This window comes from Narcine bancroftii, chromosome 6 (genome assembly GCF_036971445.1).
Source record: "Narcine bancroftii isolate sNarBan1 chromosome 6, sNarBan1.hap1, whole genome shotgun sequence".
Classification (NCBI taxonomy): Eukaryota; Metazoa; Chordata; class Chondrichthyes; order Torpediniformes; family Narcinidae; genus Narcine; species Narcine bancroftii.
This window is the reverse complement of record NC_091474.1, coordinates 231,075,542-231,089,471: the sequence shown is the minus strand read 5'-3', so window position 1 is coordinate 231,089,471 and position 13,930 is coordinate 231,075,542. Positions and strand designations below refer to the sequence as shown.

Here is a 13,930-nt window from a genome sequence, read left to right as displayed (position 1 = left end):
AGTCATAAAATCACAACAAGCCTTGGTCTCAGCACTTCCCCATTCGCCAGCACCTGTTCCGTAGCCTGACATTGTGATTTAAGCACTCTATCAAAGTATTTTTATGGGATTTTTTTGTGACTGGAACCCCCTGTTCTATACAGGGCCTCACAATCCGTTGGCTGCAGATCTGCACAAAAGAGGGTGGCGAATCGAGTTTTGGGGAAGAATATTGTTTTTGGAAAACAGCCTTGCTTTAATAATGACGTTAGTTGCTATTATTTGTTGAGTATGCTCATAACCTTGGATTTTCACAGCTTTCAGCATCATCTCATTTCTTAATACATCCTGATCATGTCTTTTTTTTTGCCATACTGTACTCACATTCACTCATGCATGTCTAATGCAATGAAGTCTACTATATTAGTTGATGACTTACTACACTGTTAAGAATCTTGCCGTTAACTACATACTCTGCCTTCAAATTCAACCTCCCAAAGTGCATCACTTCATACTTCTCGGGATTGAACTCCCTCTTCATCTTCTCTCGACAAATTTGCCTCCTGTTGAAACTTATGATGACCTTCTACACCTCCAACCTTTTATAATTTTTTGGTGCTTTTTTTTCCCCCTTTAGGCAAGTTTGCAGATACCGCATCTCCAATAATTTTCAAAAGGTTTTAAAAATTGCTCTTTTCATTAACTTTTGCCTCCATCTTTTAAAATGTTTCTTTAGACATCATCTCAAGATGCCTTGCAGCCAGCAACTGCAACATTACCCACTAGGTCTGGCACGCATGATTTAGCCACTGCTTTACCAGGGGAAGCAAATAGAAGGGAAGAAAATGAGCAAAATTCCTCTTTGGGCACCTGTGATGGAACAGTCATGGCTGCAAGTTTGACCGGTGCTGTGTTTCAACAATCCCAACGTGGTGCTTCACTCTTGCTGCCAAAGAAGGATAATAAGCAAAGATGTCCTGGAGTTCAACCTGGATTTCAATATATTAGAGAGCCAGAATATAGCCTTAATAACTCAAGGGCACAGTTGGAGCCTCCATCCAGATCTGTGGTTACAAATGGGAAACAGTTAAGTATTTCTGTTTCTTTTTTCATATCTTATTAATGTCATGTTTGAAAGCAAATTTAGTAAAAGTCCCAATCTACTTTGTTTTTATATTTTCTAAAAAGTGATCTTTCCAGGTTAATTTTTGTTTTGGTGCATGTCAATAAATATAGTTAATTTTTCTGTTGAAATTATGCTCCAATGTTTTGTGACTTTTAAGCAAAGCACGGGGAGTGTGATATTTCATGGAGATCTGTGCATTGATCTGTGCATGTATCTAAAATATCAGATGGTTATTAAAAACCTATTGAATCCAGCTCAAGCTTTATGTAAAATTATGTTACTATGCAACATTTGATTTTATGAAGTGAACATGGATGAACTTCTGTCTGCTTCAGACAGAAAATTATTTAAATAAACTCTGATAACTGTACAGCAGACTAAGAACTTTTGCATTTTCTTAGGCTTATGAATGATAGTGTCAATAATTCTGGAGCGATTTCCTTCACAAGGCCAAAAGAAGGTAAATTTAAATTATGGTTGTTGCAAATGTGCTAAAGAATATTACATGATTATTAAAATCATTAATCTGTTCATTATTACACCATCAAAATAGCATTCACTGAATATTCACACAAATTTAAACTTAAAGCCAAATGAATGCAATCAGAAGAGCAAATGCACTGATATTTGTATAAAATAGTTGTAACCTTTTTTAGAAAGGAAGCTTTTTTATGGTGTTTATGGACTGTTGTATTGGCTCAGGAGCATCTATCCCAGTTCTCTCCGCTGCCCCCCCCCCCCCCCCCCCCCCATTAAATATATTTCATGGGCTGTTGCTGGCAAGTGTGATTCCAATTTGGAACGGTGTTAACCTTGAAGTTGCTTTGTTGAACAATTTTAGTTAGTGATTATTTCCAGCATTCCTTCAACATTCCTTGCTAATTTTAGATAAATGTTGAAGCCCCTCTGTTCTTTTATTACCTTGTAGCATCACAACTTTTGTCATTTAACTTCTGCCTCTAATAAAGGATTTATTTTGTTGTTATTTCCTTTCCCTCTGCCCACACTTTCTTCAGTTCCTTGGAAGTAGTTTACTGTTAATCATTTGCTCGCTCGCACTCTCTCTCACTCTCTCTCACTCTCTCTCACTCTCTCTCACTCTCTCTCACTCTCTCTCACTCTCTCTCACTCTCTCTCTCACTCTCTCTCACTCTCTCTCACTCTCTCTCTCTCTCTCTCACTCTCTCTCACTCTCTCTCACTCTCTCTCACTCTCTCTCACTCTCTCTCACTCTCTCTCACTCTCTCTCACTCTCTCTCACTCTCTCTCACTCTCTCTCACTCTCTCACTCTCTCTCACTCTCTCTCACTCTCTCTCACTCTCTCTCACTCTCTCTCACTCTCTCTCACTCTCTCTCACTCTCTCTCACTCTCTCTCACTCTCTCTCACTCTCTCTCACTCTCTCTCACTCTCTCTCACTCTCTCTCACTCTCACTCTCTCTCACTCTCTCTCACTCTCTCTCACTCTCTCTCACTCTCTCTCACTCTCTCTCACTCTCTCTCACTCTCTCTCACTCTCTCTCACTCTCTCTCACTCTCTCTCACTCTCTCTCACTCTCTCTCACTCTCTCTCACTCTCTCTCACTCTCTCTCACTCTCTCTCACTCTCTCTCACTCTCTCTCACTCTCTCTCACTCTCTCTCACTCTCTCTCACTCTCTCTCACTCTCTCTCTCTCTCTCTCTCCTCTCTCTCTCTCTCTCTCTCTCTCTCTCTCTCTCTCTCTCTCTCTCTCTCTCTCTCTCTCTATTCACTTTGCATCTTAACACCTTGGCTATTATTTTTGTTGAACACCTGATTTAGAATGGATAGAGGCTGCTAAATTCTTTCAATTGTTGCTTTTCCAAATATTCACATCAGATTTCTCAAAAATTTTCTAAGTTGATGGATCATTACAAATATTCTCTTCTTGCTTTTAAAATTCAACTTTGGCAGGAATGTTTCAGGATTAACCATGAATAGATCTCACACTCCAAACTCTTCTTTTGGACTGATTCAAGCCACTCCATCCAAAGTCCTTCCTTCGCCTACTGTTTGCACGAAAGAAGCTTTGGGTAAGGTGTTCATTCAATAAGAATTGATGTATTAGGCACATGAAAATTTTATATTTTGCAAATGGAAAGGTGTGCTCTCAGAACTGCTTTCCCACTGGTTATTCTGTCTGGATAAGTTGTAAATCCACAGCCAATTTAAGATGTTTGAAAATTGAAGGTAGAAACTGATCATGGATGTTAATAGTAAGATTTTTTTTACATAAGCAATTCTCTATACATAGATATTGCCAATACTTCAGGAACTGGCGCTTAGAAGAATGAGGGGAGATTTTAGGGGTATACAAAATTATGAGGGGTATAGATAGAGTGTCAGTGCTGTACAATTGCTCCGCAAAAGGAAGTGTAAGGCGGTCCTTGCATCCGATAGCCTACAGGTCACCTTTTGGGCAAAGCGTAGGACCTGTTTAGCCTCACAATCAGTGTCACATGAAGCCATAGATTGCAGATGGTGGATGGTTTTTACAAGCAGATTCTATAAATTGGAATTTATGGTAGTAAAATAAAAACGCTGGGCAGATGAATCTGCGGATCAATAGCCAGGGTTACACGTCCAGTATGGACACTGCAACTGAAGAAGGCAACGGGAAACCACTTCAGTAGTTTTTCCCCTTGTATATCATGATCTTGACATCGACTACAGTCTCAGCTCAAAGATGGAGCCTTCACCGAAAGAAAATGGGAGGGACAGAGCTCGTTATGGATGGAGAGACTTAATCGCCCATGCCGAATGGCAAGGCACCTGAATGATGAAATAGAGTAAATGCAAGTAATCTTTTTCCACGGAGGTTAGGTGAGATACAAACCAGAGGACATGAGTTAAGAGGAAAAGTTTAGGAGGAATATTAAAGGGAACTTTTTCCACACAGAGAGAGGTGGGAGTGTGGATCAGCTGCCAGCTGAAGTGAATGTGGGCTCAATTTTCATATTTAAGAAAAATTTTCACACATCTATTGATGGAAGGGGTATGGAGGGCTATAGACTGGGTGCAGGTCTGTAGGACAAGGCAGAATAATAGTTTGGCACAGACTAGAAGGGTCTGTTTTCTGTGCTGTTATGTTCTATGGTTCTATGTTTCCAGCTGAAGTCCGAGCTTGTTTTGCACTTTATTTAATAACCATTTTGATTCCAAAGTCTTTTGACAAACTTGTCCAGGAGAGTGCGTGTTTGGACAGATACGGGCACATGAGACTGGTTTCACTTGTAGGATTGTTTTTTTCCCCCCCTTAAACTTGTCAAGTTAATTAAAATCAAAGTTGTGACCATTTGACTTTCAGTGTGAGAGTTTGGAAGCAAAGCGAAATTCTGAAATCCAAGTTTGAGGTTTCAATGAAATAATTGAACTGTTTTGAAAACTGCTTCAATAATTCTATTTCTTTTGATGAGTTTAAATGTTGTATATTGTTTGCTCATTCAAACAGTTTAAATAGAAGACACTTTGCAGTATTTTATCTATTCATTGTAAAAGAAAATATGACAGTAAGATGAGCTTGGCAGTCTTACTGAAGTGTCAGCATGTGTTCCATATTCCTCTATTTCATGTCTGTTTATGTGCAAATCTCTTGGTGCCTGCCACATTGACCACCGCCAGTGGGCTGATAACGCCTCAAACCGTGCATCTTGGCGCCTCACAGTTTGGCGGGCAGCAACCTCCTTTGAAGAAGACCGCAGAGCCCACCTCACTGACAAAAGGCAAAGGAGGAAAAACCCAACACCCAACCCCAACCAACCAATTTTCCCTTGCAACCGCTGCAATCGTGTCTGCCTGTCCCGCATCGGACTTGTCAGCCACAAACGAGCCTGCAGCTGACGTGGACTTTTTACCCCCCTCCATAAATCTTCGTCCGTGAAGCCAAGCCAAAGAAGAAGAATGTGCAAATCCAAATGCTTCTTAAACATTGCTATCGTATCTGCTTCTACTACTTTCCTGGCAGCAGTGTTCATGTCCAGACATGTACAATTCTGTACTTTTATAATAATTAAAAGAAAACCTTGTTCATCTCCTTAAACATTTCCCATTAAACCTAACATGCCTTCTAGTACTTGAGATTTATACCATGGGATAAAGACTATCTAGTCGATCTATGCCTCTCATAATTTTGTATACTTTCACCTTGCTCCAGAGAAAATGATCCAAGTTTCCTCTTCAAGCTAATCTCCAATCCAGGCATCATCCCAGTGAACATCTTCTGCACTCTCTCCAGGTTCTTCCTATAGTGTAGTGACTAGAATTACACATCGTATACTAAATTTGCAACCAGTTTTGTTTTGCTGCATCATAAATTGGTCAATTTTTCTACTCATCTTCATGAAGTTCATCATCTTTACCACCCTATCCATTTGCTTCCATTTTCGGGGTGCTATGGACTTGCCCCCCAAGATCTCTCTGTCCACCCATGTTCCAAGGATCCTGCCATTACACTATACTTTCCTCTTGCATTTCCTAAAATGCATAATCTCACACATATCTGGATTAAATTCAGTCTGCCACATTTCTGCCCTGATTTCCAAATGTTCAATATCCTGCTATATCCTTTGATGGCCTTCCTCACTATCTGCATGCAATTCCACCATTTCTTTGTCATCTGCAATCTTTTTTTATCGGATCACCTACATTTTCATCTAGCTATGTTGCAAACAGCAGAGGTCTCATTATCGATTGAACACCACTGGTCACCCATTTCTGGTCAGAATAATGCCCTCCTACTGACCTCTACTTCCTCAGAACCCTGAGGAAATTTGGAGATCACCTACAATTACATAACTTCTACAGACGCACTATTGAGAGTTCCCTATGCTGGAACTGCTCTGCCCATGATCAACAGAAACTATAGAAGATTATGAGCATAGGCTATTCAGTCCATTTGAGTCTTCCCTTCCATTTAATCATGAGCTGATCCATTTTCCCCACTCATCCCCACTGCCCATCCTCCACATAACCTTTGATGCCCTGGCTAATGAAGAACCTATCAATCTCCAATAATCTTGCCTCCATGTCCACCTGTGACAACAAATTCCACAGAATTACCACCCTCTGGCTGAAGAAATTCCTCTGCATCTCTGTTTTAAGCGGATGTCCTTCAATCCTGAAGTTGTGCCCTTTTGTCCTGGACTATCCCACCATGGGAAGCAACCTTTCCACATCAACTTTATTCATTCCTTTCAGTATTCAAACTGTTTAGATGAGATCCCTCCTCATTCTAAATTCCAATGAGTACAGGTCAAGAGCTGTCAAACGCTCCTCATATGTTAACCTTTTCATTCCCTGAATCCTCCTTAAGAACATCCTCTAAACCTTCTCCAACGTCAGCACATCCTTTCTTAAATGAGAAGCCCAAAACTGCTTGCAATACTCCAAGTGAAGCCTCAACATCACATCCCTACTTTTGCATTCTATTCCTCTTGAAATGAACGCTAGCATTGCATTTGCTTTCTTCACCCCCCCCCCCCCCGCCCCCCGCCCGTCAAGATGAAGATTCATGAGCGTGAGATCAGGCACCCCCAGATTCAAGGACAGTTTCTTTTCTGCCATTCTTGGAGTCCTAAATGCAGCGCACAATGGTAGAATTATGGCTGCCCTTTGCTCCGCACCAACTGATCTTTTCTTGTAACTCTGCATTTTGGGCCTTTCTTACTGTCATGCTATGTCTGAGATGCCTGTTGGCAAATCTGCCTCTTGTCACTTTGTTTTGGTATACATGACAATAAGCTTGAACTTGAATCCAAACCAATTTTGTATCCAACTTACCAACTCACCCTAGATCCCAGGTCACTTAATCTTCTGGGTTAGCAAACTATAATGGATGTGGTCAAATGCTTTATTAAATCCATTTGGACAATATTCCACTGCCCTTGCAAACATTTTTAACTTCAGTGTTCAAACTAGAAAAGTAATTCAATTCATGTGTCAAACACTACAGGGAGTTAGGTTTTTTGTTGCAGATCTTATCATGGACATGTTTCAAGCACCAGTGATCCCTGAATTATCTCAAGTGGATGACAAGAGACGTGCTTTTGCAGAGGATCAAATGGAGGTACAGGATAGCAATTTCTGTAAAAAGGATGGTAAGCCAGTATGAATTTCTTATTTTAAATCTCATTTTTATAGTCCTAGCTATTTGAATTTTTTGGTTGATTGATTTTTTTGATAATTTAATTTCTGTTCACATTTAAAGTATTGCTGGTTAATGATACAAGACTGAATTTTTACAAATGCAAATTTGAACCTTAGTTTGAACATAGTATTTTCTTTTGTGTTTGGTTTAGTGATTTGTTGATAATTATCTGGCTACATTTTGCTTCTAACTCTGTCGAGTTGTGCAGCTCCTGCCCTGATTTGACTTGTCAAAATGTATAATTTCATACTTGTCTGAGTCCTTTTCAATCTGCCATTTCTTGGCACACTTACCCTGTTGACTGAGATCCTGTTGTAAATTGAAGAGGCAGCACGATTTGCAAGAAGATTAGCACGCTATTACAGTGCCTGGGAGCAAGGATCGAATCATGTGCTGTCTGCAATAAGTTTGTTCGTTCTCCCTGTGTCTGGATGGGTTTCTCCGACTGGGCATGTAGGTTTATTGGGTAGCAGGGGTTCGTGGGCCAAAAAAGCCTGTTACTGTGCTGTATGTATTTAACTTAAATTTAAATTGAACAACATTCCCCATTATCCACTATACCTTTATGACCAATCTTTGAGTTTTAAGAAGATGGCTCACTGTTGGCCTCCACAATTGGGTAGGTACTAAATGCTGGCTTTGCTAGGGGTGCCCAGATTCTGTAAACAAAAACTTAAAATGGATCAGCATATTGTTTATACACTGCATGTTTATGTGAAAATTGGCATTTCAATGTTGCAAAAGCTACTACAGAAGTATTTTATCAACTTGGGAAGAAAGGGTGTTAGTAACTGCACTTTTGTTTTTATAATTTTATTTCTCTTTCCTAAGATGGTTTGAGCTGTGCTCATTGGATTCTTGACCATTAAAATCTTGATTAAAACCAAAACATCATTACTGGATGGGTGTAGTGTAGGAGACTGAGGGGTAGTGTAGTATAGGAGACTGAGGGGTAGTGTAGTATAGGAGACTGAGGGGTAGTGTAGTATAGGAGACTGAGGGGTAGTATAGTATAGGAGACTGAGGGGTAGTGTATAGGAGACTGAGGAGTAGTGTAGTATAGGAGACTGAGGGGTAGTGTAGTATAGGAGACTGAGGGGTAGTGTAGTGTAGGAGACTGAGGGGTAGTGTAGTGTAGGAGACTGAGGGGTAGTGTAGTGTAGGAGACTGAGGGGTAGTGTAGTGTAGGAGACTGAGGGGTAGTGTAGTGTAGGAGACTGAGGGGTAGTGTAGTGTAGGAGACTGAGGGGTAGTGTAGTGTAGGAGACTGAGGGGTAGTGTAGTGTAGGAGACTGAGGGGTAGTGTAGTGTAGGAGACTGAGGGGTAGTGTAGTGTAGGAGACTGAGGGGTAGTGTAGTGTAGGAGACTGAGGGGTAGTGTAGTGTAGGAGACTGAGGGGTAGTGTAGTGTAGGAGACTGAGGGGTAGTGTAGTGTAGGAGACTGAGGGGTAGTGTAGTGTAGGAGACTGAGGGGTAGTGTAGTGTAGGAGACTGAGGGGTAGTGTAGTGTAGGAGACTGAGGGGTAGTGTAGTGTAGGAGACTGAGGGGTAGTGTAGTGTAGGAGACTGAGGGGTAGTGTAGTGTAGGAGACTGAGGGGTAGTGTAGTGTAGGAGACTGAGGGGTAGTGTAGTGTAGGAGACTGAGGGGTAGTGTAGTGTAGGAGACTGAGGGGTAGTGTAGTGTAGGAGACTGAGGGGTAGTGTAGTGTAGGAGACTGAGGGGTAGTGTAGTGTAGGAGACTGAGGGGTAGTGTAGTGTAGGAGACTGAGGGGTAGTGTAGTGTAGGAGACTGAGGGGTAGTGTAGTGTAGGAGACTGAGGGGTAGTGTAGTGTAGGAGACTGAGGGGTAGTGTAGTGTAGGAGACTGAGGGGTAGTGTAGTGTAGGAGACTGAGGGGTAGTGTAGTGTAGGAGACTGAGGGGTAGTGTAGTGTAGGAGACTGAGGGGTAGTGTAGTGTAGGAGACTGAGGGGTAGTGTAGTGTAGGAGACTGAGGGGTAGTGTAGTGTAGGAGACTGAGGGGTAGTGTAGTGTAGGAGACTGAGGGGTAGTGTAGTATAGGAGACTGAGGGGTAGTGTAGTATAGGAGACTGAGGGGTAGTGTAGTATAGGAGACTGAGGGGTAGTGTAGTATAGGAGACTGAGGGGTAGTGTAGTATAGGAGACTGAGGGGTAGTGTAGTATAGGAGACTGAGGGGTAGTGTAGTATAGGAGACTGAGGGGTAGTGTAGTATAGGAGACTGAGGGGTAGTGTAGTGTAGTATAGGAGTCTGAGGGGTGACTTTATAGAGATGTACCAAATCATGAAGGGCATGGATAAAGTGAATGCACACAGTCTTTTTAGCAGGCAGATGATTCCAGGAGTGGAAGGCATTGGTTTATGGCAAGAAGGGAGAAATTTGAGAGGGACCGGAGGAAAAACTTTTTCACAGATGGGTTAGAAAAGTAGAGGACAATGCAGCAGTCAATGTTGGGGTGGAGGTGAAGGGAGTTAGTAGCTTCGAGTTCCATGGAGTCCATAAATCCAAAGACTTCTGGAAGCAGCTCGTAGAGGCAACCACGAAGAAGGCAGACTAATACTTCTACTTTCTGACGAAATCCAACGTAAATGTCAAGTACTCTCTCAAATTTCTACTGTAGAAAATATACTAATTGGTTGTTTCACCACCTGATTTGGGTATTTGAGTGCCTGGGAATGAAGAAGGCAGCAAACGTGGCCAAGTCCATACAGGCTCCAACCTCCCATCCATTGAAGACATCTAATGAGGTGCTGCCTCAAGAAGGCGGCTGACATCAAAGGACCCCCATCCTCCTGGTCACAACCCCTGCTCACTGCTACCTTTGGGAAGAAGTTCAGCGCCTTTAGTTTCATTTCTTATCACGTGAACCTCCCCTTACCATGGTAATCATGGATTGCTCTGATACCACAAAAGGGACTATTTGCACCATTTCTTACATTAGGGTAGCTGAATATTAATTATCTAATTAATGTATACTTTTTTTTAAAGTACCTGCTTTGCTACAGCAAGTAATAATTCTACTTGTATAAATATTAGCTGCTCATCATTATCATTGAACTGAATCTGGAATGAGCTGCCAGGCAAAGTTCTAAAAATAGGTACCATTCTGATATTCTGATAAATGGATAGGGAGGGACTAACCCAGAATGCCAACTTGATTAGTATGGATGAGTTGGCTGAAGGGCTTGTTCCATACTGCTTGGCTCTGAGTCGATTGCTTGATTTATTTAGTCTTTGCTTGAACTCAGTTTATGCAATATAAAATGTTGAACTCTTAATATTACATTTTTGTACTGTATATAATACAAGCAGCTGTATTTGCATCATTGCATGGAACCAAAGGGATATTTGGGAAGAGTAAAAACCTCTTGAGAACACTCCCCATTTGTTAGTGAGACCCCTGCTTTCTCAAAATTGGTCTGATTTGTGATCACTTTAATCTTTCAAACTTTCTCGTTGCTGTTCCTTGATACTTGTATCAAACAAAACTTGGCAGTAGTTTCTGGTTGTATAAATAACACACTGTTTGCTTGCCTTTCCTCTCCCCACTCCCCCCAACACAAGATGTCCATCAATCCATGAATATTGCTCCACCTTCCACTGCTCCATTTTGTATCTTTGAAGATTGTGATGGTGTTGTAAATAGGTAAGGAAAACAACTTCTTGTAACCCCTTTTTGAAAATGTATAGCCAGTTGACTTTTTTATTGTTTAAATTCACACTGTATGTTGTAGGATACAGAATACTTTGAACAATAAACCTACAGATTCAAGACCACTGGAGGAATTATCTGAAAAACAGATAGCAACTAGAAAAGTAGAGGTAAAGTTTCTATATTTTATTGCCCTGTTAAATGTTGGTTTAAATAGCACATTCCTTCAACAATGAGCTGGAATATCAGATCTAATTTAGCTCTCAACTGGAAATTCAAAACTACCAAAACAAAACTACCACCCACTGAGGTGAACTGGGACCACAGTGAAGCACCTAGTGGAACCTCTGCCTGGCAATGTCAGAGACACGGGTTCATTAGTGACCTCAGGTGCTCTATCTTGGGATTTTGCACATGCTCCCTGTGACTGTGTGGATGCTTCGTTTCTTCTCTCATCCCAAAGTCGTACAGTTTGACCACTGTAAATTGCTCCCAGTGGATTGGTGAGTAGTGAAATCTGAGAGGAGTTGATGAGAATGTAGGGAAAATTAAAACTAAATGGGGCCAGTGTTAATGGGTGGTTGCCAGTCAGTGTGGACTTTTTTGGACTGAAGGGCTTGGCTCCATGTTGCATCTCTCTGACACTCAACAGAGCTATGAGGTGCATTGATTTTTGAATCTCCTGGTTCTTAGTACAGACAAAACATCAGACACCTATTGATCAAGGATGCATGAGCACCTCCTGAATAATTCCAGTTTAAGTAATTCATAAAGTTTTATTGAATATCATACATCTGGCACAATCCAGAGAAGATCCCAGGGTACCAGATCTCTGGATGCAGAAAAAGCCTTCAATAGATTAGAATGGCCATATCTATTTAAAGTCATGGAAAAATTTAGACTGGGAAAAACATATATTAATTGGGTAAAAACATTATATTATAAACCACAGGCAAGGATCATAATAAATGGCCACATTTAATCGACATTCCCCTTAAGTAGGTCTAGCAAACAGGGTTGTCCACTGTCTCCAGGGCTGTTTGTATTAGCTATTGAATTATTAGCAGAATATATTAGGAAGGACCCACACATAAAGGTATTCAAGGTGATCCAAGCTGAACATAAAATAAACCTATTTGAATATGATGTGCTATTATACTTGGTGGAATCAGATGAATCATTGCCCAAATTCCAGGCCACCCTGGAACATTACGGCATAATCTCTGGATATAAGGTAAATTTGGAAAAAAGTAGGATTATGCCACTGACTAATTCAGACTATGAAAGATATCAACAGGGGAGCCTTTTCAAGTTGCAATCACGTAATTTGAAATACCTAGGGATAACAATAGATAGAGATTTGGAAAACTTGCACAAACTCAATTATACCCCTATCCTTCAAAAAAAAATCGAAGACTATTTAAACAGATGGAGAAACCTTCTCATCACTTTGATGGGCAGGGTAAACTGTATCAAAATGAAGGTGTTGCCAAGATTACAGTATTCAATCCATTCCTTTTTATTCACTACGAACATTTTTTAAAAATTAAATGGCAGCATAATAACTTTCCTATGGAATGGAAAAGACTCCAGGATATTCATGGAAAAATTGATGTGAGATTATAAATTGGGGGTGGGGGGGTATTACCTGATGTTAGGAAATATTACAGGGCATCCCAGTTGAGGTTCCTCGCATCTTTATTTGAATAAGGTGAACAACCAAAATGGGTTAACATAAGATTACATCGAATGGGGAACAAATGCCAAATGAATAAATAAAAGAATGGATAACCCCATCCTAAAACATCTGGTAAAAATCTAGAAGGAAATTAATGAGATTGTGATATTGCCAAAAGCACCCTGAATATGTAACGAACTTAGGTATGAATTTAGGTAACAAAATTCTGGATATTTGGCACCAAAAGGGGATCCAAATGATTGAGGACTGCTATGAGAATAGATAGCTCATGTCCTATGAACAGCTGAAAGATAAATATGATTTGCCTAATGGAACCTTTCACTGCTTTCTGCAGTTAAGATCCTTCTTGAGGGGAAAAATGGGGCCCCACCATGACCCCACCTGAAGGGAACGAGGTGGAAGGGCTACTTCGACTGGGAGGGGCTCCCAAATTTATATCCAGAATGTACTTCGTACTGCAAAGTGAGAGCTCAAATCCGGTCCTGCAAAGATCAAGGGAGAGATGGGAGTCGGACTTGGGGATAATAATAATGATCGATGAAGAGTGTTGGTCAGATTTCTGTAGGGAAAGTGTAACCAGACTAAGATTGGTACAATATAATTTCTTACCCAATTATACCTCACACCACAAAAATTACATAAAGGAAAATCAGAGACATCAGAAATGTGCTTCAGGTGGTTAGAAATGGGTACCTTTATACACTCCATGTGGACCTGCGTGAAGGTGAGACCCTTTGGGTTGGAATGATCAAAAATATTTACTAGGATTACAGGATCCAGAGCTGTATTTTATTGGTAAACCGAGAAGATGCGAGCAGAACATTAACTAAGTTCCAAATTAAATTTGTAGATATTGCCCTGTCACTACCAAAAAAATGCATTGCAATCACCTGGATGCCTGACTCTTTTCTTTCCCCCCCGCCCCCCGCTCATCATCACTTGATGGACCACGGAGAAGCACAACTGCGTGCTCGTGGAGAAAATGACATACAATTTAAGAAATAAATACGATACTTTTGCCAAAATGTGGCAACCTTATCTAGAGCACTTTGGTGCACAGTTATATCAACAGCCCACGGTTCTAAAAGGCTAACAAAATACATAAAGACAACAGCAGTGAAGCACCTTAAAGAGTGGCGGTACACTGAATTTGTCTTTCTACTTACCATTTACTGTTTGTCACTTTAATTGTTTTAGTTGTTTAATTTTCAAACTTCTGGGGGAGGGAAGGAAATTGCAAGTAAGATGGCATAGTATCCGAGAAGTGAATTATACTAAAAGAAATTG

General features: G+C 40.8%; 1 protein-coding gene across 1 annotated transcript in view; it reads left to right on the top strand.

Annotated features, from left to right (window-relative positions):
- bub1 (BUB1 mitotic checkpoint serine/threonine kinase) overlaps window positions 1–13,930 on the top strand; it is a 53,744-nt gene that overhangs the window by 28,550 nt on the left and 11,264 nt on the right. Inside the window, exons 10-15 of the mRNA XM_069887678.1 lie at window positions 716–1,065; window positions 1,507–1,581; window positions 3,040–3,158; window positions 7,098–7,220; window positions 10,857–10,938; window positions 11,027–11,114. Of these exons, the coding sequence (XP_069743779.1) occupies window positions 716–1,065; window positions 1,507–1,581; window positions 3,040–3,158; window positions 7,098–7,220; window positions 10,857–10,938; window positions 11,027–11,114 (837 nt within the window). The remainder of the gene's footprint in view (window positions 1–715; window positions 1,066–1,506; window positions 1,582–3,039; window positions 3,159–7,097; window positions 7,221–10,856; window positions 10,939–11,026; window positions 11,115–13,930) is intronic.